Raw genomic sequence first — 27,963 nt, 5'->3', positions numbered from 1 at the left:
CGACACGGGCGAGCTTCCAGCCCAGCAGGCACAGGATGGAAATAGCGTCCCACCGGTATTTATAGCGCCGGCGCAGCAACCGCTCACGCCCCTGTAACAGCGGCCCCCACGGGGCTGCCGGCACGGTGGCCACGGCCGGGCTTCTCCCAGCACCAAGCTGGGACCCCTCTGGGGCCACCGATTCCCCGCAGGGCCAGGACAAAGCCACAGCTCCGAGGCTCAGCCCCGTGCACCCAGCGCGGGCGCCCGGCTGCAGATAACCGGCGGTGGGAGCCCCGCAGCGCGGAGCCGCTTCCCGGGGCTGGGCAGCACGGGCACATACGTACTTGTTGGCTCGGATCCCTTCCCGGCGGGAGGCCAGTCCTTCTGCCACCAGGGACTCGGCGATGTTCTCGCCGCTCGTGTCTGCGGGGAGAGGAGAGCAGTCAGTGGGGGCACGCGGCAGGCGGACGGCACTGCGCCGACAGGAGCCCGGGAGAAACCGGCCTCGTCCCCGCAGAGAGCCCGGGAACGAGACGATTTCACTGAGCGGGGAGGGGTGCAAGGCCACGAGACAGGCTCTGAACGTGGCCCGGGCTCTGCTGACAGGCAGCACAGGCTGCCATCGGGGTCTGGAGGCACCCACCCCACGGTGAGTTCAGTGGAGAACCTGGGGGCTCTGAGACCACCCCCAGCACCACACAGGGAGGGAGCTCCCGGTCCCCCCAGGTGGGCTCACGGAGATCAGAGCCTCGAGGGCAGACCCCAGCCCAGCCGCACACCCCGATAACCGCACCGCCCTGCAGCACGACCCGTGGCTGCCTTGCGCTGAGTGCCCTGCAGCAGCTCCTCCATGCCCCAGACCCGTGCACGGCGCAGAGCTCCCCCGGGACGGCGCTTCCCCGGGCAGGGGATGAGAGCAGGAGGAGCAGGGGCTGGCGCCCGGCTCGGCTGCAAGGCTCGGGGGCAGCCAGGACCGTTTGCACGCGCGGGGGACGCCCCCAGCACCCCTCAGCAAGCAGCTACCTCCCGGCACCCAAGGGGCTCTCGCAATTTCAGGCAGGGGCTGCAGCACTGATGCTGCCGGCGACTTCTCACGGGATCGCAGCCGGGCCGAGCCTGGGGGCACCTGGTGTCCTCCTGCCCCAGCAGAGCCCCCCAGCCGGTGCCCAGCCCCACGTCCAGGTGGGTTTGGAGACCCCCCAGGAGGAGACCTGGCCAGGAGCTGGACTCGATGATCCTCGTGGGTCCCTTCCAACGTGGGATGCTCTATCCTGTGAGCCCCCCCAGCTCCCCCCCACACCTTCCCTCGGCACCGGGGGCTGTGGCTTTGCTCTCCCCCACCCCAAGCCTACACAGACACCGGGACTGCAGCAGCCCCAATCCCCCTCACGTCACCCAGCACTTCCACCTTCTCCCAACCTTTGGGCAAAGCTCCGTGTGCCCACGCATGTCCCCAGGGAGCGGTGCTCCCGGACCCCCGGCAGTGGCCCACCTCAACGCCCCCCGTCCCGCGGCACAGCGGCCCCCCCAGCACCGCTGCCGAGGAGGCTGCCGCAGCGCTTCCATATTAATTGCATTTAAACCTTGACAAACTTCATCAGGAAACATTTCATGCTTCATTTCTCACCGCAGCGGCGTGACAGGCTGGGATTTAACAATGAGGACGACACCTACACGGGAGGCTCAGCATTAAAAACCCTTCATGTGGCAGACGACAAGGCTGCGGATGACTGAAACAAGAGCGCTTCGGCTGATCGCGGCGTCACCCGACAACAAAACCCCTTCCAGGATTTATTTGTTGCAGGCTACGCGACCGCATCCTGCCTTCGGTGCTGAGCCGGGTGTCCCATACGGAGGGGCTGGCTGTGCACGCCGGCTGGATGGGAAGCAGAAACTCTCCGAAGGGATGCTCGCCCTGCACGCACATCCCCAGGGGCTCCTGGTGTCCTCCAGCATCAGGCAGCCCTCAGCAGGCTGCAGGCTCAGGAACAACTCGATATTGCCCCAGCTACCCGTGCTTTGGGCTCACCTGGCACCGTTTGGGCGCAGGGGACGCCCTCCCCAAATGCGTCTCCTTCGCACCACCCTGGTGCTGGCATCTCCCACGCTCCGCCGAGCTCCCTGCGGCACGGCACGCTGCGAGGAGCACGGGCTGGAGCCAACCTGCACCCCGAGCACCTCGGAGAGCCTCCTGCCCTGTCCCGGGGCACCCGAGCACCCACCCGGCAGCCCCACGGCACACACCGAGGGACGAGCTGTGCCCTGGGAGACTTCCCACGCGGAGCAACTCGTCCCCGCTCCTTGGGAGCTGAGGGTTCAACCAGGAGCCGACCCAGCACCGTACAGGGCAGCAGGATGCCCGCATTCCCCTGTCCCCAAGCCACCTTCTCCCTGCCCCTCTCACCAGAGCTGATCAGGGCCCAGAGCCGACCGGGGCCCAAAAACTCCTCCATAAGCTCAGGCTGGGACTTGGCACCGCAGCAAGCGCTCAAACCGAGCGCAGCACCCTTGGGGCTGCCCCGAGCCTCAGGGGCGCGAACGGGTCCTTCCCGCCCGGTAAGCAGGCAGCTCTGCCCGAGGGCTCGCTGCAAGTTCTGATCAACGCGGCGTTAATTGCACTGACCGACCTCAACCGCGTTGAGAGCGCGAGCCTCCCTGCGAGCATCCTGCAGGAGCCGGAGGCTCAGAGACAACAAGCCAACGACAAGGCTTCCACGAGCATCTGGAGGTGGCTGGCCCGGTTACGTGTCCCCCTGCCCCACCAAGGGACACAGGACACGGTGCTCCCTGTGGGATGGCTCAGCAGCACCAGTCCTGCACCGCGAGCTCTTGCCACTCCTGCTCCCCAGTTTCGGCGTTTTCCTTCTCCCCCCGTAAGCGCTCAGGTCCCGGCACTGCCCCCCAGGATGTGCTGCTTGCCTGGCCCAGCCCCAGGGGACCGAACCAGAGGCGAAGCCCGCCTGAGCTAGCAGCGGGTCAAACACCCCAAAAAAAGGCCATTTGCCCCAAACTGCTTCTAGCCTGAGCCGGGGAAAGCTCTGCCTGCAGGTATTGCGCGTGGCTCGGGCTGGGCGGCTGCGCTCCAGGCACCCTGCCGCCTGCTCGGGGACGCAGGTAAGCGGGCTGGTAAACGGGTTCCTTCCAGGTGACGGCCGTCTGCCAGAGGCGAGCGTGAGATTTACAATGGCAAAACGTTCAGCAAACGGACATGCGTGGGGATTCACCCAGCGCCACGACCCAGGCACGCCCGCAGCGGCGGCACCAGAGAGGAGGGAACCCCCCGGCAGCTCCGCGGGCAGCCGGGACAGCCGCTGGGCATCGCTCCCTGCCGAGAAGCTGGAAACCGGGTGACAAAAAAAAAACTGCCACCGACCTCCGCATCCCACCCACCCTCCTCGGACAGCAGCCCGGCCCCGAGCTCTGCGCGCGCCCGCCGGACCCCCCGCGCTCACCTTTGCCCAGGTACACCATGCCATACTCGCGACCCTGCGGGGTCTTGTACTCCACGGTGAAGCAGACCTCCTTCCCGATCAGCTTCTTCCGCAGGAACTCCCGGGCTGGGAACCCCCAGGGCTGGAAGGAAAGGAAGGAAAGCAGCGGACATCAGCTCCCCCCCGGGTGCCCGGGGCTGGCACACGCTGCCGTGCCCGTGGTGAGGGTGCGGAGCTGGCACGGCTCATCCATGGCCGTGCCCGGCACGTCCCTGCGTCCCCGTCCCTCCGTCCCCATCCCTCCTGCACCGGAGGCACGAGCGCGACTCACGGCAGCGCCAGGGCGAGCTCAGCCCCACTCCACCGCAGAAGCGGGTGGGTGGAGAAAGTGGTCCGGAGGAGAGAACATGACGTGCTAATAAACAATTAGCAAAACTGACAGGCGTAATTTTTTAAAAGAGTGACATTTAACGGCTGAAGCAGTGTTTAGAAGACAAACTCCCCAGGGAGAGCAATTAGCTGAGCGCTCTGCGCCACCCCCGGGGCTGGGAGGATGGGTGGCCCCGGGCTCAGCTCTCTGCTACCCAACCCTGCTTCCTCCGAGCACTGCGCCAAGCCAGCGGCACGGGCAACCCCTGCTGCACCCCGGCGGCGCCCCAAAAAGCAGCGCCACCTCCACATCGTGTCCCCACGCCTTCAGAGGAGCTGCCAGGGCCAGCACCGGCTGCGACCAGGTCCCCTGAGTCCCCGATCAGCCACAGCCAGAGCTCACCGAGCCCCTGAGAGGCCGAAGCCTGGGGCAGAGCCTGATCCTGGTCCCCGCTCTGATTAACGCTTAGGAGCGTTAAATTAGGAGCCTGCTCCAGCCGCACCGAGGGGCCCTCGTGCAGACCCCTTCTCCCTGGAGACCTGAGAGTTGGCGAGGAAGATTTACACAGGGCGCCAGAGGCGAAGCTCTTCGCACCACGGCCACCAAAGCGCACCGGGAGGAGAGATCCGGAGCCGGGAGCAAAACCCGCGGGGCTCCGAGGCGTGAATCCACCCCCGGCAGCTCTCCCTGCTCCAGCTCCTCCCTGACCGCCAGCGAGAGGCCCCAGCACCGCGTCCCCAGGTCCCCGGGCACACCGCAGGGACGCGTGCCTGGGGGGGGGACGACACCCACCTCGTCCGGGGTGTCCTTGGCGTCCGGCTGGCCGGCGGCGGCGCGGCGGGCGAGGCTGCCGGCGCGGATGTTGCTGAGGTTGATCTGCCGCTCCGGAGGGGGCCCGCCGCGGGGCTGCCCGCGGACGATGATGGCGCATCCCGAGAGCACCTGCGGGGAGGCACAGGGTGAGCGGGGAGGCGGGCAGAGACCACAGCCCCCCCCCCAACAAAATGCCCGGACCCCCACCCACGCAGCCCGGCCGACCCCACGCCATGGCGCGCAGCAGTTACAGGGAACGCCGTGCCCAGGACACGCCGAACATCGCAGCCCCTCCTTAACGCCCGGCGCCACTGCTCGTGGGGCGGTTTCAGCGCGGCAGGTAACGGGAAGGACGCAGGAGACGCAGGGATTTTTATTCCCCTGCCCCAGCAGGGCCCCCCCCAGCCGGTGCCCAGCCCCACGCCCAGGCGGGTTTGGAGACCCCCCCCTAGGAGGAGATCCCCCAGCCCCTGGTCCCGGACCCGTCCTCGTGCAGCTCCCTGCGGGTCCGAGGGCCGTGGGGGAGCCCCCCCGGAGCCGCTCCCCAACCCAGGCCGAGCAGCCCCAGCTCCCGCAGCCTCTCCTCGCAGCAGGGGGGCTCCAGGCCCTGCAGCGCCCCGGGGGCCCTGCGCTGGGCTCCCCCCAGCCTGCCCAGGCCCCTCCCGTAGCGGGGGCACACACGGGGCCCAGTTCTCCAGGCGCTGCTTTGCCCGGCGCAGCCCAGGACGTTCGCCTCCCGTGCGTCAGGGACCCGTCACCGGCTCGTGGGCACCTCGGTGCCCACCGGGACCCCCGGCACCAACCCCTCGGGCACGCCGCGAGCTGCTGGCCCCCAGCTGGACTCCGTGCTGCCGACCACCGCCCCCCGGCCGTTCAGCCAGCCCTCGCCCCCCAGGCTGTGCTTTTTGGAAGGGTTCACGGAGCCTCGCGCAGCCCGGCGGGCACCGACGTCCCGTGGCCGGGCACGCCACGGGCTCCGCTCGAGGTCTGCGGGCAGAGCAGCGGTGGCACAGCCCCCGGCACCACCCGGCCACCGCGGGCAGGCAGAGCCGCCAGGACCCTCTCCGAAACCAAGAGACCCAAACCGCACCTCTCCTCCCCGCGCCCGGCCCTATTAACGGCCACCAGCATCGTCCTGCCCGGCAAAAATAAATTAAAAAAAAAAAACCAAAAACACAAGGTTTTTCAACAGCTCCGACTGCACGAGGCCGCAAGCTGCCCGTTTACCGACCGCAGCACCGGCAGCGCCCGTTGCGGTCCCCCTCCGTGCCAGCCCGGCCCCCCCCGGCAGGCAGGGCACGCGTCGGGGACCCCCCTGCTCCTGTCTGAAGCAGCCTCGTGCCGGGTGCCGCCCGCGGGAAGCCTCGGGGCCGGGTTCAGCAGGCGCTGGCTCCCTGCCCGCCCGGAGCCCTCGCCGTGCGCCCAGGAGCCGCGGCGCTCGCGGCCCCGTCCGGCGGCCGACCCAGGGCCGGGCGCTTGAGGGCTTGGAGGTTTCGCCGGCGTAATTAACCCCAACCCTTAATTTATAGGGCGCCGGGGGACGAGTCAGGCGCTGTGACCGTTCCACCCGGTCACCGTTACAAGCCCCGGGGCTCGGGGAGGGGACGGGTTTGTTGGCCGCCCGGTGCAGCCCCCCGGCACCTTCGCCCCCGAGCGGGGCGGGAAGGGCTCAGGACCTCTCGGGAACGGGGGGGGCGACGGTGAAAAGGGACGGACCCGAGGGACGGGGGGACGGCCGGGACGGCGGCCACCAGCCCCAGCGCGGGGCCACCCCGTGCCCACGTGTGACGCCCGTCCCGGCCCCGCTGCTCCCACGTGCGCACGTCCCGCGGGCGGCGGGAGCCCAGGTGGGACCGGGCGCTTTTTGGGGGGGGGGGGGGGTGTCTCCGGTGCCCCCCCCAGGAACCGACAGCGGGCGTCCAGACGGTGTCAGCGGGACGCGCAGCCGCCCGTAGCTCCTGGCGGGGCACCCCCCGAGCAGCCGGACCCCCGGGCAGCCCCCGGCCCGTGCCCCCAGCCCCGCTCCCCCGGGCTCTGCCCGCACCCCCCGGGGGGACGGAGCCCCCCAGCCCCGGTGCGACCCGTGCCCAGCTTCGGGGGGGGGGGAGCTCGGGGGCGCCCCGGGAGCTGGCCCCGCTCTGCCCCCCGCCGTCCCGGCACCGTCCCCGGGCCGATTTCCACCAGCGGCGGGTTTCGGTTCCGGGCCACGCCGAGCTGGCTGGGAAGGGCCGCGCCGCACCGGGGTGCACCCGGGGCCCGGCTCCGGGGCTGGGAAGCGGCACCGAGCCCCGTCCGGTAAAACCGGGGGGCGCGCGCCCCGGCCCCGCAAGCGCCGTCCCCCTCCGAAACCGGGGGTCACGAGGGGGAGGGAACCAGCACGGAGCAGCCCCCCCCCGGGGCCGGTGCCCCCGGGAGCGGGTCCCGGTGTGGGGGGGGGGCCGGGACCGAGTCCCCCCCCCCAGCCCCGGTTCACGAACGCGGGGCGCGGGCACGGCACCGGAGGGGGGAGAACCGGGGGGGTGCCGAGCGCGGCCGGGGGGCTCCGGGGAGCACCGGGCAGGGGACACGCGGCACGGCGCGGGCAGGCCGGGCGCGGTGCCGGTGGCGGTGCCGGTACCGGGCCCTTACCATCTTGACGATGCCGCGCTGCACGGCGAGGGGCGGCGCGGGGCCGCCCTGCCCGGGGGCCGCCCCGGAGGCCATGGCGGGGGCGCGGCGGCGGCGGCGGGAGCGCGGCGGAGGGGGGCCCGGCGGGAGCGCGGAAGGGAGCCGCGGGGCGGGGCGGCGGGGGGCGGGGCCTCGGCGGAGCGAGGGGCGGGGCCTCCGGCCCGCCGCCCCGCCCCGCCCCGCCGCCGCCGGCCAATGGGCGGCGCGCCCCGCCGCCCGCCCCGCCCCGCCCCGCCGCGCGCCGGCCAATGGCGGGAGAGCGGGGCCGCGGCGCCGGCCCGAGAGGCTGCCGCGCGGGTGACGTCACGGCGGGCCCCGCCCCCGCGCTCCGCCCCCCCGGCCCCGCGGAGGAGGGCGGGACTTCCGGGGCACGCGGCGCCAGGGACACGTCGGCAAAGGGGGGCCCCGCGCTCCCACGTGGCCTCCGCCGCGCCGCGCCGGGGGCGGGGCTTCGCCGGGGACACGCCCCCTCGCCGTGACGTCACCGCCGCTCCCCGGCCGCGCGCCGCCGGGACCGGACGGGGGGGGGGGAAGGAGGGGGGGGGGGGCGCAGCGGGGGGGACGGGTCCGGGACCCCCGGTGGGGCTCGGGGGGGGGGGGGGGGCTCCCCGTGATGCCCCCCCCGTTCCGCCCCCCCACCCCCGGGGCTCCCGGTGCTGGGGGTGCCGCCGGTGCCAGCCCCCCCGGAACCCCCCCAGCCCCCCGCCGCCTCCCGGTTGCTGGGGGGGGTCGGGGAACGGGACCCCCCCACACACACCCCCCGTACCCCCCCCCCCCCACCGGCGAGGCGCCCCGGGGGCACCGGGGACGTGTAGGGGGGGCCCTGCCCCTTGGGCTCGGCCCCCCCCCCCCCCCCCCCCCTTCGGCCTCGTGTCCTGGGGCGCGCCCGGAGCCCCCCGGCCGTCACCGGGCTGGCGGCGGTGGCCGCGGCGGAGCCCCGGAACCGGGCGGGCTGTGCCCGAAGCGGCGCCGCGGCCCCGCGGTGTTGCCCCAGGCCGCGGGGCAGGGCCGGATCCTGCGCCCCGGGGCGGCGGCGGTGCTCCGAGCGGTGCTCCCAGCCCCAGCCGGTGCGGAGCCGTGTTGTGCCGTGCCGCGCGCGGGTGGCAGGAGATGGGCGTCCTCGTGCCTGTGGTGGGCACGCGGAGACCCCGGGGCACACACACACAGACCCCGGGGCACACACAGACCCCCCGGAGGGGCACACACAGACCCCGGGGCACACACAGACCCTGGGGCACACACAGACACCACAGACCCCAGGGCACGCAGCGATCCCAGGACACGCAGAGATCCACGGGCACACACACAGATCCCAGGGCGCACACAGGTCCCAGGGCACACAGAGACCCCAGGCACGCACAGCCCCCAGGGCACATACAGGTCCCAGGGCATGCACAGATCCCAGATCACACACAGACCGCAGGGCACACACAGATCCCAGGGCACACGGAGATCCCAGGGCACGCGCAGACCTCAGGACACACACAGGTCCCAGGGCACACAGCAATCCTAGGTCATGCACAAATCCCAGGGCACGCACAGACCCCAGGGCACACAGGTCCCGGGGCACACACACAGATCCCTGGGCACGCACAGACCCCAGATCACACACAGGTCCCAGGGCATGCACAGACACCAGGGCGCACACAGGTCCCAGGGCGACGCAGCGATCACACACAGACCCCAGGCACGCATAGATCCCCAGGGCACACACTGAGACAGACCCCAGGGCATGCAGAGGATCCCAGGGCACACTCACAGACAGACCCCAGGGCACGCACAGGTCCCAGGGCACGCACAGACCCCAGGTCACGCTGAGACCCCAGTCACGCACAGACCCCACTCACTCCCGGACCTCAGGGTCTCAGAGCCCCGTGCAGCCCCCGGCACCGACCCACCCCGCACCCGGCCCCGCTGCCCCAGCCGCTCCCCAGAGCCCAGGAGCAGGCACGGCATGGCAAGGTCCCCATGGGACGCAGCCTGTGCTGTGCCCTCGGGACAGACCAGACCCTGCCGGCGTCTTCCAGCGGCGTTTGGCAGCCTGGACGCTGACGGCGTGCTCCCAACGCGGGGCTCGTCCCCTTCCCGGTGGGTGCCGGTGGTCCCGGCGCCCCGTGCAGCTGTGCCGGCACCGCGCTGCCCTGCCCGAAATCTCCGGTCCCTGGGGCAGGCTGCCGGGGCAGCGCCCCCCCCGTCGGACGGTGCCCACCCGTCCCTGCCCTCGGCGGGTTTTAATATTCTCGCTCTGTCTTGTTTGGTGATGATTTATCGATTTGTTTGTTTTCTCCCCCTTTTCCTTTTTAATATTTCGTGCCGTGATTCACGAGCGCCAGGATGAGCGATGGCGCTTGAAGGGCAGGAAATCATCTCCCCTGCCCGCGAGCCTGGCACGGCCGCTCCCTTACCATGATTTACGGCCCGCCTGCACCCAGCCTCCCTGTGCCGCTTTCCCGGAGCCCCGTCCCACGGCCGCGAGCCCCATCCCACAGCCCCGAGCCCCATCCCACAGCCCCAAGCCCCATCCCACAGCCCCGAGCCCTGTCCCACTGCCCCAAGCCCCATCTCACAGCCCCAAGCCCCGTCCCACTGCCCCAAGTCCCATCCCACAGCCCCAACCCATGTCCCACAGCCCCAAGCCCCGTCCCACAAGTCCCATCCCACAGCCCCCTGGTCCCACAGCCCTGAGCCCCATCCCACAGCCCTGAGCTCCGTCCCACAGCCCCAAGACCCATCCCACATGAGCCCCATCCCACAGCCCCAAGCCCTGTCCCACAGCCCCGAGCCCCATCCCACAGCCCAGTGAGCCCCAACCCATGTCCCACAGCCCCAAGCCCCGTCCCAGTCCCAAGTCCCATCCCACATGAGCCCCATCCCACAGCCCTGAGCCCTGTCCCACAGCCCCGAGCCCCATCCCACAGCCCCGAGCCCTGTCCTGCATGGGCTGGGGCAGAGTGCCCCAGCATGGCCCCCACTGCAGCTCCCCCCAGCCCAAGGACCGCCTGTTTCAGCCAGGATAGTTTAATAACCCTCCTTTCCGACTGAAGAAAGGTGGGATGTAGGTGGGAGCACTGGGCTAAGCAGGTTCGCTCGGCTGGTGACTCACCGGGGCTTTTAACTCCGAAGCGCGCTTCCCGTAGGAGAAGAGCACTTTCCTTGCAGCCGCCCCCTCATTTTCGAGGTGAGGAGTGGGAGCCACCCCCTTGGGAGAGCCCCGAAAGGCCCCAAGCAGCCCCCGGCAGGCAGAGGAGCCCCAAGGAGGAAGGGACTGGCTTGTGGGGGCACGGAGCTGACCCCGCTGCGCTGTGCACACCCCAGCTGAGCCCCCCCGTGCCCGGAAGGATGGGGACGGTGCGGCCCTGCGGGGCTGGGGGCACGGGGCGGGAGCTCCCCACGAAGCCCCCGGGGGTTTGCAGCCACCCCAGCAAGGTCTGAGGTGGTGTGAGACGCATCCACAGGACGAGGCACAGCCCCGTGCAGGCGGAGGGAGGCGAAGGCTGCCCTGCTCTTGGCTAAGTGGGGGTGTCCGTGCCCCCGGCGGCGCCGCAGGCCACCCTGCTGCACCAGCACCACCCTGCGCTGCCCCCCTCCCTGCCACCCTCTTCCCATCGCATCCATCTCTCGGTGGGGCAGGACACGATGCTCGCCCTCTCCTCCTGCCTTGCCCGGGGCCCTTCCCCTCCCAGCAGGAATTTCCAGACCCAGGCTCCTGCTCCCCGAGCGAAATACACCGTGGCCGCTCGGCCCTGTTGAAGTGCTGCCTGGATAAAGGGACGAGCCGTGGTGCCAAGGCTGGGGAACCAGAGCCAGGGGACAGGGAAAGCCACCGCTGGATGCCCAAGCTCCTGAACGCCCTGCTCTCCTTTCGGCAGGGCGGGTAAGCAATTCCCAGAAGTGCTCCAGGAGTCAGCCCCCGTCTCAGCGCCCCGTGCGCAGCCCCCAAACAGCACCGGGACCTCCCCGGACCCACGGGTGCGGGGCTGCCCACAGGGTGCGGGCAGGCGAGGACAACGCTTGAACCCCTCTGAGCAGAGGTGGGAGGGGGGGCAGAAACGCACCCGTGGGAACTCCCCAGAGGTGAAACAGCCCCAGGAGCTGCGGGGTCCGACCTTCACACCACACATCCCCCAGTGCAGGCTGCGTGCCCGCTAGTGGGACGGGAGGGGAGGAAAGGTCGGCAGAGTCTGTGCGGGATGGGGACGCCCTGCCCCCCCTGCCCCCTGCTCGGGGGCACTGGGAGACGGAGCCGCTATGGGGGTGCCTGAAAAAGCCCCGGGCACCGGCAAGCAAGGAGCGTCTGGCTGCAAAGGGAGCAAGGGAGCATCTGGCTGCAAAAAGCCTCGGGCCAGGATCGCTTCCATCCTAGCTCCTGGTGCCGCAGAGCTGCTGACCGCGTTACCTGGATAAATGGACGTGAGCCGTGCCTGCGCTCTCCTCGTGCGGGGCTGCATGGCAGGCAGGGGGGAAGAGGGGCAGCTGCCCCCACCCCCAGCCCCCCAGCTCGGCATCGCTGGTGCCCAGGGAGCCAACGCCAGCGCGGGCCTGGCACGGAGGGGGCCGGGATCTGGGGCTGCTCCCCGCTCCGGCTCGTTAGTGCTGATGAGCATCACACCCTGGCGGGAAAGCTGCATGTCAGCCTGGACCCAGGCTGGCTCCCGGAGGAGGAAAACCCCTTCTGGACATCTCTGGTGGGATCGAGGACCGGTCTCTGGGAGGGGAACAGGCCCGCAGCACCCACCAGCAGGATGCGGCCGTGTCCCATGAGCTGGGAGCAGCTCAGCCCCCAGGCAGGGCTGTCTGTGCCTTGCTCCAGGCTGGGCACGGAGGGGCCGGCTGCATGGGCTGTGCCGTGCTCCCTGCAGCAAAGGGCCCAAATCTGCCCGCCATGGCCACAGGGAAACCTTTGCAGCGATGCCCTGAGCGTCACCACGTCACCTCCTGCCTGGGTTTGCACAGAGCTGGAAACACGGCACGAGCTGCTCCGCTCAGCGCAGGCTCTCGAAGCCCTTGTGGCCAGCGTGGCCAGCGTGGCCAGCTCCGCAGCGCCCAGCCGCCCGCCGAAGCCTGGGGCCGATCGCAGCGAGGGGTTAATTAAGGCTCAGCAGAGCTCACGTCTGCCCTGAGAGCTCAGGGCTGGGGGTGACCCCCGGGGGCTCTCCTTCCCCAGCCATCCCCTGGCCCATGGCGGTCCCCGGCCGCCCCCGCTCCCAGGTGCTGTCCTGTCCTGTCCCTGTGCCACGGGGACACCGCTGTCACCGGGAGATGCCACCAGCCCAAAGCATTGCTCGGAAGGTGAGTGGGCTGCCCCCCCGTGAGCAGCATCTCCGTTCCGTCGGGAGCTGGCTTGTTTTGCTTAATGAGCGGTCTGCTCTGCTCGTTTTGCTTAATGAGCGGTTTTTAATCAAAACGTCCTGCAGCACTAAGTCAAACGCCCTGCAGAAATCCAAGCACCCTATATCAACGCAGGTGTCTTTGTCAGCCAGACCCACGACGTACCTAAACGAGGAGATGAGGACAAGGACGGATCCCTTCGCCTGGACCCACGCCCCGTGCAAACACGCGGATGCACCAACACCGCCCCGCTGCCGAGCGGGTCCCAAGCAGCACCTCAGCTCCTTCCCCAGGACTTGCCCTCTCCCTGGGACGTCCTAAGTATTGCAAACACATCCACAGCCCCCCCCACACCCTGGCACACCCCCGTTGGTGCCAGTGGTGGCAGGGGGACCTGGCTGCTGGTGGCTGCTCTCGGGGCGCAGCTGAGCCAGGCACCGACTTGCTCCAGTCCTGGGAGCTGAGGCTCAGAAGCAAACCTGCCAGAGGTGCAGTAGGGACGGGGCATGACTGCGAGGAAGCCGAGATTACACCTCCTCCTCCTCCCCCTGATATCCTTCCTGGAGCTGCCCCCGGTAGCATCCGAGCCAGGGAAGCCGTGCAGGGCCATGCGGGCTCCCTGCCCTCCGGTCCCTGCAGCACCAGGGGGAGGGAGAAGGGAGCAGCTCCGGAGAGCCCCATGGGGGGGCCGTGCCCTGTGGCCCCCAGTCCCAGCCCCGAGGGACGGGCACTGCCCCGGTGGCAGACGGCTCACAGCCTCACTCACCTGCGTGCCAGGGGTCGGGATGCCACCCAACGGGGACAAAGGGATGGGTGCGCCCAGCTCCGCCTGCCCTGCTCACAGCCCCGTGCCCCATCCACCTCTGGGCATCGTCACGAACCCACAGCCGTGCCGCACAGCCCCGCACCAAAACTCTGCTCCGGGCAAAAGCTGCAGCTGGAACTGGCCACTTATCATCAGGAGAACATCTACCCATGGCAAAGCAAAGCTTTTTCTGGGGTCAGGCACTTAACTTTCTGCGTTTTTTTTATGTGTATTCAGATTCGTTGCTTCCTGCTGGGCCCCCCGCAGGCTGCCCAGCCGCCCCTCATGATGCCAGGAAGGACGTCAGCGGGGCCAGCTGCGGGGATGCCACAAAGGCTCCACATGGGATTTTCGAGGCTGGAGCTGCACTTGCACATGCCCCTGCCCAGGTGTCTGAGCACAGACTGGGGACAGAGACTGCGTCAGAGGAAAGTCCAGGAGAACTTTGGGGCACTGCTTACAGGGGGTGAAAATACCCAGCAGTGGCCTCTCTACTGGGTTTCTTTCAGCCGATTTCCTTCTGTCCATCCATCCTTCTTTCCACCACATCTTACCCTTTGTCTTGCCTGGCCTTGCTTTGCCTTTCCTTCCCAATCCTTCCCTCTTCTGCACAAAGGGGAACGGCTCACCCTAATTACCTGCCGTGTGTTCATGAGGGGCAGGGTGCTCCCCGGGTGTACAGGGAGCCTCACCACGCTCATGCCGTGCTCGCACCACGCTCTTGCCATGCTCATGCCAAGCTCGCCTGTGGTGAGAAGCAGCAGTGAATCCCCCCAGTCCCCCTCTCCCCCCCACAAGCCCCTCAGCACCTCTCAGCCCCGCACACTGACGTGGGGCAGCCCCTGCACACCCTCACTGCTGCGCCTGCTCCTGGTCCTGCAGCCGTCCGTCTGTCCTTCCTCCCTCCCTCCAGCCACGGTGCCTGGCTGCTGCAGCTCTGCCTGGGGAATGCCCAGGCCCCCATGTGGGCTGGGGCTCAGGGCAGCGGGATGGTCAGGACCTGGGGAGGGGGGAAATTCGGTGCCCACCAGCCCCCGTGCGCAGGGACTGGGGGCACAACGGCAGACACAGCCGGCAGGTGCTCAGCCAGCAGCGTCCCAGGCTACTGGGCCAGACCCACCTCGTGCCGGGCAGCACGGCATCTCTGTCCCACCACCAGGAAGGACAGCATCCTCGTCCTGTCCCTGGGATGCACAGCATCCCCACCCTGCCCCCAGGAAGCACAGCATCCCTGCCCTGTCCCCAGGTGGCACCGCCTCCCCCACCTGTCCGCAGGCAGCGCTCCCATTCCTGCTCTGTGTGGAGGCACTGCCCGAAGGGTGCTGGTGCTGGCTGCTCTGAGGGGGCTGCCCCCAGGCAGCTCCCACCAGACGGCTCCCTGGCTCCCAGTGCTCAGAACCCGGCTCCTCCACAGCCAGAGCATCGCCTGCACCAGGACTGGAGCGTCTTCCTCATGGTGGTGGTCTCCCAGGGAAGGACGTTGCACATGAGAGAATTGTGGCTGTGCTGGGGCAGGGGAGGGAGGAGCTGCAGACACCACCACTGAGCCCCCTCCAGCAGCAGCATTAAACCCTCTCCATCCCCAGGAGCTCCCTGCCCACCTCTTAGGGGTAAATTTGTGAAAGTGGGTCTGAAGCGGAGGTCCTGGGATTGATGTTCACGGCCAGGCTGAAGCGAGCTGTGTTCTGCTTTGAAATGAACTACTGGTTTGGAGAAACAGTAATTATGCCATGATGATAAACAGCAGTGCCTGTGACACGGCCAAGTTCACCAGGAATAGCAATCCGTCATCCCAGCACACAGCGGAAATGTGGAAGTTGTTAAGGTGCAAAAACCCTCCCTGACTTTCTGGACTGGGTTCTGAGGCATGCTGCAGTGCTGGGTATTTACACGGCACTTTGTGAGCTCCAGGCATAACATGAGCAGCAGAGGCCCAGGGGGTCCTGGAGCACAGTATGTGGAGGTCCCAAGCCAGGGCTGCACGCCCGTCAGGTCATGGCACAGGAGGTGTGGGCTCAGGGTCAGGGGAACACAGAAGAGGACGGGGAGCAAGGTGCCAGCACCCAGCGCTGCTTTTGGGTACTGCAGGCTGCCCTGCTGCATGCCCCCCACTCTGCGACTGCCAGGATTGCCCTCCTGTCAGCACCTGCCTGACACCATCCCACCGTGTCCTGTCCCTGCCCCAAAACTGTCCCAGTGTGATGCACACCAGAGCTGCCATGCTTCCGGCAGTAAAAGAAATGCCTGCAAAGAGCTCTTCCCGGAGATGCAGAGGCAGGTGGACAGGATGCAAACAAGCACAACCTGCAGGCAGCACGGCAGGGCCTGGAGGATCTCCCCACTCCTCCAACTCCCTCTCTCCCTGTCTCTCCAACTCTCCTTCTCTCCATCTGCCTACCTGTCCACCTCTCCACCTCTTCACTTCTCCATCTCTCATGTTTCTGTCTCCATCTCTCCCTGTATCCAGATCTCCACATCTCCGTGTCTCCACATCTCATTTCCACGTGTCCACCTCTCCACATCTCCATGTCTCCACATCTCTATTTCATCATCTCTCCATCCCATCATCTCTCCACCTCTCCACCTCTCCACCTCTCCACCTCTCCACCTCTCCACCTCTCCATCTCTCCACCTCTCCACCTCTCCACTTCTCCACCTCTCCACCTCTCCACCTCTCCATTTCTCCACCTCTCCACCTCTCCACCTCTCCATCTCTCCACCTCTCCAGCTCTCTTTCCCTCGCCTTCCCTCGTCTCCCCGGACGTTTCCTCCCCTCCGTGCCCGCCCTCGCCCCGTCCCCGCCGCCGTTCACGCTCCCGCCGCTGCGCCCAGGACGCACGGCCCGGCGCCCCGCGCTCCCGCTTTCCCCAGCCCTGCCCCGGCCCGAAGGGCTCCGAGGGCCGCCCCGAGCTGGGGGGGGGACCCTGCGGGCTCCTTCCGCCGCCGGGGGAGCGGCGGGCACCGCTCGCCTCCGCCGCGCGGGCCCGTGCCCCGCGCCGCTCCCCCGGCCGCCGCCTGCGCGCTCGGCCCCCGGTGCGCACAGCCCGGGGTCGCTCCCCGCAGCTCCCGGCCCGGCCCGGCCCCGCGTCGCCGGGACCCCCGCGGCTCCCCGCCGCCTCCCGCCCGCAGCCGCCGCCCGGTTCGGCGCGGCACGGCTCGGGGCGCAGCGGCGAGGCCCTGGGCGGCGGCGGCCGCTTGGAGAGGCCGCGCCGTGCGCCCTGCCCGGTGCGCGGCGGGGACGGCCGCGGCACGGCGGGGGGCCGGGGCGGCGGGGCGCCGCCGGGGACCGGAGGCGGCCGGCGCCGGGGGGAGCGGCGGGGCCGTCCCGGAGCCGCCGGGGCCCCCGCGCCCCGCCGCGCCCCGCGCCGCGCTCCCCGGCGCCGCGTTACGCACGGGGCTCGCCCGGCCCCGCGGCTCCGCCGGGGCTCCCCGGTGCCCGGAGCGGAGCGGGAGGCCCGGCCCCGGCTGCCAGCGCTCCCCGAGCCGCTCGGCCCCGGCTCCGGCTCCCGCGGGCGGCCAAGGGGCGGGGGGGACCGGGGCGCCCCGGGGCCTTCGGGGGGGCTGCGCCGCGGCTCCCCGGGGGCTGGGTCCGGGCCCGGGCCCGTGCCCCGGAGGGCTGTGGTTAATGTGTAATTCGGAGCATATGGCATTTTCAAAGGCGGCCTCTTGTGCGGGGAGAGCGGGGGCCGGGAGCGGGGTGCTAATAATGGCCAATTACTCCCGGGGCTGGGCGAAGAGGGCCGCGTCGCAGGGCTCCTCGCTTGCTAATATTTGCTCTTCAAATATTTTACTTGAAAGGTTTACAACGTGTTTTTATCTGCGGCCCGGGCGAGGGGGGCCATCTGTGCCGGGCCTCGGGCTGCACACAGGGGCAGTCCCCGCGGTGCCCATCCACCCCGGGCCGCCTTCTATTTGTTCAACGCAGGAAAAAAAATATATCTACGTAATAAAACAGAATCTGGCCTCGATTTATGATTGAATCCGAAGCACTCTACCATATGGCAGGTGTGTCTGCAACACAGCCTGTCCCTGTTTGCTTTGCGGGGGACGCGGGAGTGCAGCCCCCGGGGTTCGCGGGGCACCGGCCGGGCTCCGGGGAGGCTCCGCCGGGGGCTGCGGGGATGCTCGGGGCGGGATGCGGCGGGGCACACGCTGTCCGCCGCCCGCTGGTGCTGAAATACCGGCGGCCCCACCGGCACCGGCCCCGCTGCCCGGCTCGGGGGGCTCCGCCGGGGCTCGGGGCAGGCGGCGTGGGCTGGTGAGCGGCTGCTCGGTCCCCATCGGGGCCGCCCTCTCCTCCCCTTCCTCCTCTTCCTCCTGCCCCGTGACATCACGGCCCCGCTCCCTCTCGAGCAGCCCTGCACGGCAGCAGCACGGCAGCACCGGCTGGCTCCGAGGACGGCCCGGTTCGGCTCCACAGGTACCGACCCCCCCCCCCGGGAGCCCCCATGCGCGGGCACGCGCTCACATGGGCACGCGTGCGTGCACGAGCGGCTGTGGACACATGGGCACAAGCACAGGTGCGTGCATGAGCACAGGCACACGTGTAGGTGTGCACAGGCACACCCCTGCACCGAGGAAGGGAGGTGTGTGTGCATAAATGTGCGTCCACGCACGAAAGTGCGCTCAGGTGCACAGATTTGCACCAAGGAAGGAAGGTGTGCATGTATAAACGTGCATCCGTGCACAAAAGCGCACTCAGGTTTGTGTGCGCGCGTGCACTCACGTACAGGTGTGCACGCTTCCACGCACGGCTGCACACACAGAGTTTTGCGCGGGGCAAGCTCAGACGTGGGAGGGCTGCGTGGGGAGTGCGGGGTTGCGATTTCTGGTCAGGGCAGGGTCACCTGTGCAGCCACAGCGAGCAATTCCTGACGGCCATGGGGTGGCGAGGATGCTTTAACACTGGCAAGGTTTGGAGCTTGCTCTGGGGACGGTCCGCTCTGCTCTACCCCAGTCCATTCCTGTCCCTTTTACTCCTTTCCTTTCCTCACCTCGCCTCACCTCTGCGTGCACAAAGACCGCACTCACCACTCTGGCCACAGCTGAGGTCCCCCAGCAGGACCCAAGGAGCTCACACCTCTGAGCCATTCTTGGCTTTCCCAGTGCACCCGTGGGGAGAGAAGTCCCTGGGTGTCCCGCTGGAGCACCGGCCAAGCCTTCGGCTGGCGCAAAGCTGGGGAATGCCAGCGGGGCTACGCTGACCCCACGGGGAAACGCGTCCTGGTGGGAAAGGCTTGTTCTCTGCCACCATGCACAGCCTCCCGTGCTGTGCTCAGAGGCAATCCATCCCCTTCCTGGCGGAGAGGGAGACCGGGTGCACTGCTTGTTGGCGTTTCAGAGGAATCTCCAAGCTGTCCCTGTGGTTGAGTTACTTGGATTTATTTTGCTTTTGTTGAACTTTGTAATCACAATCAGTGTCTCCAAACAACATCCCCAAGCTGTGCGGGGAGGTATTGCAAATGCTGCTGTGGGATTAGGAGACTCCGGCAGGGAGACCCTCGTGCTGGGGACGGGCAGGAGTTTTCTGGGGTACTGCAGGTTAAACTCCAGGTTTAGCGGGTGTGCACCAGGCTGCCTGCGACTTCATCAAGGCAGCAGTTGCAGCAGCAGCCACAGGTCCGTGTGGCACCTCATGGCTCAGCACGCTGCTCAACAACTGCCACAACTGCTACTGCATGAGCAGGGAGGGGAATGGGATTTTTCCTTGTGAGAGGGGCTGGCACCAGTGCCCTCGCTGGAACCACCCCCAATCCCCTCCGCACAGTGAGACGTGGGGCTGCGCAGTGGGGCTGCTCCCCCAGCCCCAGTTAAAGCTGCGTTTCGTGGAGCATGTGGGGCGGTGCTTACTCCAGGGGGGTTTGGTGCCATGGGGTTTGCCTCGGTTTGCTGTGCCGGAGGAAGGAGGCTGTGGTGTTGGTGTCTCAATCCACAGGAATGCCTGAGGTCAGGATCTGGGGTGAGGGAAGGTGCAGCAGGCAAACAGAAGCACTGAGGGACTTGGGAAAGTTCTCGGGGACTCTGGAAGTGTGCGTGTGCGTGGGGAAGCCCGGCCATGGTCTGCTGAGCTGCCAGAGGTGATGGCGTGGCTCCGGCTGGAGGAGGAGAGGCTCCTCGTCAGCGGGTTGTCCCTCGCAAATGTCCCTTGGCTGGGCGACACAGGGCTGTAAATCCAGCCCCACGCCATTGTCTGCAGCTGAGCAACCCTGGATTTATGGCAGTGCAATCAGAGCACGGAGCTAGACCACGGCCCTGGCATAAATACGCTGCGAGACGGTGACGCTGCCTGCGCGGAAGCGGGGGAAGCAGTGAGCTCACGCACTTGTGCCTGGAGCTGCCGGGCAGGCAGCAGAGAGGGGTTCAAGTGGGTGATAAACGGCTTGTGAATCAGCACGGGAGCGGCTGCACATGAAAACAGAGCTCCCGATCCTGCTTTTTCTCGGGCTGGTGCAAAGCAGCAGCAGCTCCGCAGAGCCCGCGGCACCGCGCTCCTGCGGCTGCCAGGTCCTGCTCCCACGCGGAGCGGCGTGGACCTGGAGGGATTCCAGGGAGGCTGGTGCAGTTCTGATTCATGTGGGAAAGATCAGCTGGGTTCGAAATGAATCGAGGGGAGGCTGGAGGAGGCTCAGAGGAGGGCAGTGCCACCGGAGGCCATGCAGAGAGCTGAGGGCAGCGTTCACCCCTGGGTGCAGCCACCCTGCGGGCACGGAGCGCTGCACGCACCGGGAGGCTGGGGATGCTCAGCGCTGACAGCAGCCCCTCACGGGGGTAGTGGCCCAGACCCAGGGGACCCGTGGCACCCCTGCTTCCCATCCCCACTCTGTGCTTTGTGCTGCAAACCTCCGCTTCCCTCGCCTGGCTGCAGCTGCGTTTCCCCCGTGCCCTGCCCGAGCCCCAGTCCCAGGAAAGCGCCGCGTGTGGCAGCTTCTCACAGCAGAAGAGGCGATGAGAGAGAGGCAGAAGCCTGTGACATCCTGGTAGGACGCAGGGGAAGAAGAGGGAGGCACTGCTCTCTGTCCCCTGAAGTGATAGGACTGGGGGAATGGAAGGGAAGCAGCAGCAGGGCTGTCCGGAGGCAGCGGCAGGAGGCAGCGCGCCCGGCTGCACGGAGCAGGGCAGGGGGAGGGCTGGCACGGGATAAAAGGGAGCCTGATGCTGTGTGCTTTCAAAAAAGTACTGGGCCAATTCGGAGATGCAAAACCCCCATGGGGGTATGAACAGGAGGACCCCCCCCTGGCAGGGGGAGCCCCTGAGCTGTGGATTGCTGCAGCCGGGGAGGTTTGGAGACGTCAGCCGGTGCTGGCCTGAAGGTCACCGGCTCCCCGAGGTGTGCGCATCCCCCGGCCGCTGGCAGAGCCGGGATGTGGGCTGCAGAGACACTCAGACCGTGTCCCTGCCAGTCTCCCACCAGCTCCTCTGCCCCCAGAACCTCCTGTCCCTGAGACAGCCCGGCTCTGGGGTGGGCACAGGGAAACCCCCACCAGCCGCAGTGTGTCCATGGGGGCGCACGCAGGCGCCGGGACGCGGCTCCGCAAAGCCGGGGCACAGGCAGTGCTGGTGCAGCGCAGGCAGCATTCCCAGCACCTCCCCAGGCACCTCTGAGCCCGAGGGTGCCCCAGCTCTGTTTGCACTGCCCTGGAGTGCGATGATTTTCCAAATGCTCTGATGCCCTCAAACATTTCCATCCTCCTGGTATTTATGCTTTTGCTCCCCTTCCTTCTCGCAGGATAGTGGGCAGGGGACTTGGCCGAGCCTTGGACGCTGGCACTGATTTATCCCCCCCTCAGAAAAACCACCTGGAAGTTCTCTGGCACGGGAAGCCCCGTGAAGCCTCGCCATGCAGCATCAAGGTGAGCAACGCGGCTGCACCAGGGTGGCTGCGGGGAGCAGAGTCCCTGCATCCGTGGTCCTGGGGACGTCGGGGAGGTGCTGTGAGCCCCCGCTCTGTGACAAGGAGGCTGCTGTTCCCTGCCGCTTTGCGTTCGGTGCTGACAGCTGACAGGCGCGTGGCTCTGCGGGGTCCTCCTGGCCCCCGACTGATGTTTGGTGCCTCCCTGCCCACCCCTGCTGCTGGGACCCCCATGTGTGCAGCCCCTGCTCTCTGCTGCTGCCGGGAGGATTGTCCTGCTCCCTGTGCCCCTTCACGGGGTGTTGTTTCTGCTGGCACCACCTGGGTTTGTCCCCCTGTCCCTGCCTGGTCCCACTGCACCCTGCCCGCACCCACACAGGGGGTCACCCCAGCACCCCGCACCCCTGCACCCCGCACCCCAACAAGCGAGCAGCACCAGAGCTCAGTCCCGCTGCCTGGCCCCACCAAACCTCCCCTCAGCACACAGGGGATGGGGCTCCCCCCCAGCCCCAGTCCTTCGCCCTGCAAAGCCCCCCGGAGTGCTGGGCAGGGAAGGGGAGGCAGCACCCCCCTCACCGCCAGCCCTGTCCCCTGTCCCCTCCCGCCTGGCCTCTCCCCAGGCCCCAGCGGCGTGAACCAGCTGGGGGGGCTCTTTGTGAACGGCCGCCCCCTCCCTGCCTGCAAGAGGAAGCGGATCATCGAGCTGGCCTCCTGCGGCGTGCGCACCTCCGACATCTCCCGCAGCCTCAAGGTGTGCCGGGGCCGGGGGTCCTGGCCCTTCCCCCCCCCCCCCCCTTCCCGCTGAGCACCCCCCAGCCTCTCCGTGCCGCAGGTGTCCAACGGCTGCGTCAGCAAGATCCTGGGCCGCTTCTACCGGACGGGGGCCGTGGAGCCCAAGGCCATCGGGGGCAGCAAGCCCCGCACGGCCACCCCCGAGGTGGTGGCACGGATCGCCCAGCTGAAGCGGGAGCAGCCGTCCCTCTTCGCCTGGGAGATCCGACGGCAGCTGCACGCCGAGGGCGTCTGCGCCAGCAACCGGACCCCCAGCGTGAGTCCCGGCTTGGGGGGGGGGGGTCCATGGGGATGCCGGGGTCAGGCACCACGCAGGGTCCAAGCCCACAGCTGGGGTTTGTGGGTGGGGGTCCCGCACTGGGGAGGGAGTGGGCACGCAGGGATGCTTGGAGGGACAGCAAGAAGCAAACTGGAGTGAAGCACGGATTGTGGGGATGAGCCAGGGGAGCTGAGACCACCGCCTGCAGTAGGAAACACGCGGCATCCACCCTGCAGGGACAGCGCCTGCCTGTCCCCGGGGACCTGTCCCCATCCACACCCAGCCGCCGTGCCCCGTGCCACCCCAAGGGCGACGCGCAGCAGCAGCCGAGTCCCGAGGAGGGCAGGGTGCTGCCCAGGGCTGGGATCTGTCCCTGGGGCTTCCTGGAGAGAGGAGAAAAGCCTTGGGCAGGGAGGGGAGGGGAACGATGCCTCTGAGCTAAAGCAGCACGGTGGCGGAGAGCCCTGGCAGCCGTTCCCACACAAGTCCAGTGTTGGCTCTGGCGTTTGGCTGCTGTAGCGATGGGTCTGCCGCAAGTACCCGGCAGGCAGAGGTGACGGAGTGCAGCCCCCACAGCCGAGAGCCGTGTTCTGAAACCACAGACCCACCACGATAACCCCACGGACCCCAGCTCCTATGTGCGGATTGCCCCGTTAGGAGCAGACGGGCACGTCCCCAGCACGGACAATCCCTGGCACGTGCTCAGGTGCGCGGTGGCCCTGGCATGGCCGCAGGAGAGCCCTTCAGGGACCAGCACCGGGGCATCAGCTTCCATTCCTCCCTGCCTTGGCACTGGGTCAGGCTGCCCCCGCTGCCCCAAAGCTTCTCCTGGACCCCGCTCCCACCTTCGCAGCACCCTGCAGCCGCAGTGCCGCGCAGCCTGCCGGCGGCACAGCCCCATCTCTCCCCCCAGGTCTCCTCCATCAACCGGGTGCTGAGGAGCCTGCAGAGGGACCCGTGCCCCGCCGCCGGCCGGGCTTCAGCAAGGGACCCGCTGCCACAGGGTGAGGCTGGCTGGGGGTGAGGTCCCGGGGAGAGGGGCTGGGGGGGGCTGCAACCCATAGCAGGGACCAGCTCTGGGTGCACGGAGAGCTCCTGCCACCGCCGGCCTCCCAGCTGCACAGCCACATGCACACACATGCACGTGTGCACACATACATGCAAATGGATGCACACACGCACACGCCTGCATGCACATTGCTCCTCCGCACACTCCCGCACTGCCCCTGTGCCCCCTCATTGTCCCTCACTGCCCCCTGCCTGCCCCTCCCGGGCATCCCCACGGGCACAATCCCAGGCTCCTTCTCCCTTTCTGTCCCCGCAGCCTCCCCGCTCACCCCCACCTCCATCCCGCATCCCCCGGGCTGCTGCTCGCCCCCTGAAGCTGGTACGGCTGGTGCTCCGGGGACCCAGCGCCCTCCCCGGGGCTCCACGTCCAGCCGGCAGCTCCCGCCGGGCGCCCAGCACCGCAGCAGGACGGTCTTCACCAGCCAGCAGTCGGAGGCCCTGGAGAAAGGTGCGGTGCCGCCAGGACGGCGGCTGAGCAGTCAGCACCTGCCCCACGCCACGGGCACTGGGGGGGTCACCCCAACGGAGGGGCTGATTGCACCCCGACCCCCTCGCAGAGTTTCGGAGGGGGCAGTACCCGGACACCGCCACCCGGGAGAGACTGGCCGCGGCCACCCGGTTGCTGGACACGACCATCAGGGTAGGAGCAGGCGGCCACGCGGCGGCTGCAGCCTGAGCGGGGCGGGCAGCACAGCCTGGCCGGAGCTGGGGTGGCCGGGGGGGGGGTCCCAGCCTGGGCTCCCTCCTGCTCTGATGTCCCTCGGCGTGCGGGGACGTCTCCAAATCGTGACGCTGCTGCTGGCGGCAGAGGTGGGAACAGGCTCAGGCAGGGCAGCGTGCGTGTGCCAGAATGGGGGGGGGGGGGACCCCCAGCCAGCAGGTTTCGTCCCCAGGAGAGGGGCAGGGCTGCTCCATCGGTACCTGCCTGCTCCTCCTGCTCTCTGCTGTCTGCTGGGGGCAAGCACGGGGTGCTGGGGTGGGGGACCCCCAGGCCGCTCCATGGCAGCAGTCGCCATGCCCTGGAGGTCTGTCACAGGTAACACGCTGCAGGGCCTCGCGGAGGGGTCCTGCCCTGCCCGGCTCTGCCCCACTGGGGGCATGGTGCTGGGCCCCGGGACGGTGCCAGGGGGTGGGGACACAGGGAGGGAAGCAGAGCGCTGCGGAGCTGGGGCACGCTGCAGGGCACGCTGCAGGGCATGCAGGGCACGCTGCATGGCACAGCCCGTGCCAAGGTCCGTGCTGTGCTCCTGGCGCTGCCCCGTGCCCCCCGTGCCGGGCTACGTACGGCCCCGCACCGCAAAGCCTGCGTGTTTGCAACCCCACGAACGCCGCGGTGGAGGAGAGGCAGGATCAGCCCCACTCCTCCCACACCGAGGGCCGGTGCCCCGCCAGCGGAACCGCCGGCCTCGGGCAGAGCCCCAGGTCTCCAGCCCAGCGTGACCGAGGGAGGGGGGCTCAGCCCGGGGGGGGGGCACAGCCTCACCCCCTCCCTCCTCTCCCAGGTCTGGTTCTCGAACAGAAGAGCCAAGTGGAGGCGGGAGGCCAAGCAGAGGCTGGAGGCCGGTGCAGGTGACAGCCCCTGGGTGGAGGGGACGGGGACGGGACCCGCACCCGGTGCCCGGGCAGGGGCTGGGGGCTGCCCTTGGGGGGGGAGCACGGCTGCAGCCTGGGCTGGGGAGGGGGCACGGCTGCTCCCTGTGCCCCCCAGAGAAGGGAGACCCCAGCCCTAAAGCAGGGTCTCCGCGCTGCCCTCCCGCTCTCCCCACGCAGGCTCCTGGTGCGACTGGATCCTGCCCCCCGGGGCCGCTGCGCACCCCCCCGCCGTGACAGCCCCCATCTCTGCGCAGGTAGGAGGGGGTCCGAGCCTCTTCCTGCACCCGGGGGGGGGCTGCGGTGCCCCCCGGCACCCCCCAGCCACTGCCGTGGGGGCACCCCAGAGGGCTGGGACGTGCGGGAGATGGGGGGGCTCCAGTGTGCCCCCCCCCCGGGGGATGCTCCAGGAGCTGCCCCCGAGGGCGCAAGCCCCCTGCAGCGCAGCCTGCTCCCGGTGCACCCCACGGCTGCTCGGTGATGCCCCGCTCTCTGCTCCCCGCACAGCACCTCCCGCCTGCCCCCGCCACCTCGCTGGAGACCCTCCACGGCCACAGCCACCGCCTCAGCACCCCCCCGGCCCCCCCGGCCCCGCTGCACCTCTGCACCTCCAGCCCCCGCGACAATGCTTGCTGCGGTAAAAGGGCCACGGGGCAGGGGGTGCCCCCGGGGGCTGGGACCCCCGGGCACGGCCAGGGAGGGAGCCCCCGATGCGGAGCGGGGCCCCAGGGGCTGCAGGGGGGTGCGGGGAGCTGCTCCCCCTCCCTGCCCGGCCCCGGCCCCTGTGGGGGGGTTGCAGTGGGGTGGGTGTCCCTGGCCCCACTGCCTGAGCCCCGTGTGCCGTCCCGCAGGCCTGGCCCCTGGCGGCAGCCCCCCTCCGGCTCCCTGGCAGCCCCGGGAGGGCCCCCCCTTCGCCCTGCTGCCCCCCCGTGCCCACCTGCACCCCGCTGCCGCCTGCTGCGTGCCCGAGCCCCTCGCCCGCCTCCACGCACCCGGGTGCCCCTGGCTCTGAGGGCACTCGGCGAGGCTGGGGGGGGTCCGGCACGTGGCCCCCAGACCACACCGGGGCGGGTCAGGGACGGCCGCACGCCTCGGTGACAGCCGGGTGGTGGTGGTGACATCCCTGGTGGGGGGGCAGGCAGCAGGAGACAGGCTCCTCGGGGACCCCCCTTGCCACACCGTAGGGTTTGTCACCCCCCCAGTGCCGTGTCCCCATCCCAGCCCTCTCCCGGCCTTCGCAGAAGGGCTGCCGGTGTCACCGCTGTGCCCCCAGCTACATCCCCTGCTCTGCTTCAAGCCTCTTGTCCCCTCCTGCCTGCAACACCCCAAATTACGGTCGGAAAACCGCGGTGCCCACACGTGAGGAGGGGGCACCGGGTGCCCAGGCTCCCATCCCACCGCCGGGGCCGGGGGAAAGCACCAGGGAGACCCCAGCCCTGCCTGGGGGGCACCAGCTCTGACACCCCCGGCCCCGACACCCCCCTGCCTCCCTGGCAGCACGCTGCAGAGCCGGGGACGTCGTCCCTGCATCAGGGCCTTGACCATAAAAAAAAAGGACCAAAATTTTGTACTAACTTGCATCGATTTGGAGAACAGCTTGCACCAAAAATCAGCCCCAGAAAGCCCCGTGCTTTTGTTCCTTGTTCTAAATAAAAAGTTTGGGGGTTTTGTTTGCTTAGAAATTGAATTTAAAACAACGGAGCCAGGACGACGATCGCCTCCACCACCAGCACGGGGCATCATTTTATTCGAAGGAAACCGATCGCTTCCTTCAGCCAGAGAAAACAGCTCAGGGGTGGCCGTGCGGGGACACGGCTCGGCTGTCACCGTCCCCACGCACCCCACAGCCCCTGGCCTGGGCAGCGCAAGGGCCCCTTTCTCCCCCGGGACAAGCCTCAGCTCCAGCTTAGTGCTCGATAAACAGGAAAAAATATTTTTGTAAGAAAAAAAATGTTCCACGGGTATCTCTAAGAGAAAAAAAAATCGCGTCCCAGGAGTATGCAGCTGTGACATCCCAATCGCTCAGCCTTGCAGAACGCTCAGGCTGGTTCCCACACCCCTTTCTCCAGCCCCTGGGTGCAGTCAGGAGATGCGGACACGGATGCTCCCGGCCACCCGAGCCCTGGGCACCGCCAGCTCCGCTCCCCCCACGCTCTGCCCCAGTGCCTGGTGCCCCCCAAGCCCCGTGATCCCTCCCAGGAGCTGGTGCCACAACTGGGGCACTGCTCGGATGTCCAGGGACAGGCGATGGGGCTCACCCCCAAAGTGCTGGGGTGAGCCAGGCCCGGGGATTTTGACCACGGTCAGCCCCAGGGGTGGGGATGGGGATGGGGAGGGCAGCGTGGGACAGGGATGGGGGAGACATGGGGATAGGGATGGGGGTGACATGGGGACAGGGATGGGGGTGACATGGGGACAGGGATGGGGGTGACATGGGGACAGGGATGGGGGAGACATGGGGATAGGGATGGGGGAGACATGGGGATAGGGATGGGGGTGACATGGGGACAGGGATGGGGGTGACATGGGGACAGGGATGGGGGAGACATGGGGACAGGGATGGGGGAGACATGGGGACAGGGATGGGGGTGACATGGGGACAGGGATGGGGGAGACATGGGGACAGGGATGGGGGAGACATGGGGACAGGGATGGGGGGGTGACATGGGGACAGGGATGCTAACAGCGTTTTCATACCAAGACCTCCAAAAACATTAAAAAACAAAATTGCCTGAAAAAAACATGACATGTAAAAACTAATATTTGGCTTATAGGTGGGGGCCCAGGCCTCAGGTTTGGTGCTGCAGCTGCTGAACCCACCAGCAAAGGCCCCCGCAGGGGTCAGTGTACGGTGCAGGACGCCGCCACCAGTGGGATCCATTTGCCTGGTGTCGGTCCGCGTCTGCAGGGGCTGGTTGGGCAGCCAGAGATGTGGGGCAGCCAAAATGCTGTGAGGGTGCCGGGAGCCCGCTGGGATCCAGCTGGGGGGCGCCTGGCAGTGGGGAGGGG

At 68.6% G+C, this 27,963-nt stretch overlaps 2 protein-coding genes across 2 annotated transcripts in view; one reads left to right on the top strand and one right to left on the bottom strand.

The window, feature by feature from the left end:
- SND1 (staphylococcal nuclease and tudor domain containing 1) overlaps nucleotides 1-7,386 on the bottom strand; it is a 115,398-nt gene extending 108,012 nt beyond the window's left edge. Inside the window, exons 1-4 of the mRNA XM_066995149.1 lie at nucleotides 7,225-7,386; nucleotides 4,576-4,725; nucleotides 3,435-3,555; nucleotides 327-405 (exon numbers count right to left, since the gene is read on the bottom strand). Of these exons, the coding sequence (XP_066851250.1) occupies nucleotides 327-405; nucleotides 3,435-3,555; nucleotides 4,576-4,725; nucleotides 7,225-7,299 (425 nt within the window). The 5' untranslated portion in view covers nucleotides 7,300-7,386. The remainder of the gene's footprint in view (nucleotides 1-326; nucleotides 406-3,434; nucleotides 3,556-4,575; nucleotides 4,726-7,224) is intronic.
- Nucleotides 7,387-20,932: 13,546 nt separating this feature from the next.
- On the top strand, nucleotides 20,933-26,100 carry PAX4 (paired box 4). Its single transcript, XM_048052627.2, has 9 exons — nucleotides 20,933-21,246; nucleotides 21,866-21,996; nucleotides 22,078-22,293; nucleotides 23,210-23,300; nucleotides 23,621-23,812; nucleotides 23,922-24,004; nucleotides 24,867-24,933; nucleotides 25,135-25,211; nucleotides 25,462-26,100. Exons 1-9 carry the CDS (start codon nucleotides 21,234-21,236, stop codon nucleotides 26,050-26,052), a joined length of 1,461 nt encoding a protein of 486 aa, XP_047908584.2. The 5' UTR covers nucleotides 20,933-21,233; the 3' UTR covers nucleotides 26,053-26,100.
- Nucleotides 26,101-27,963: the final 1,863 nt, after the last annotated feature.

Source organism: Anser cygnoides, chromosome 1, assembly GCF_040182565.1.
Source record: "Anser cygnoides isolate HZ-2024a breed goose chromosome 1, Taihu_goose_T2T_genome, whole genome shotgun sequence".
Classification (NCBI taxonomy): domain Eukaryota; kingdom Metazoa; phylum Chordata; class Aves; order Anseriformes; family Anatidae; genus Anser; species Anser cygnoides.
The sequence above is the reverse complement of the archived record's forward strand: the minus strand, read 5'-3'. Positions and strand labels throughout refer to the sequence as shown.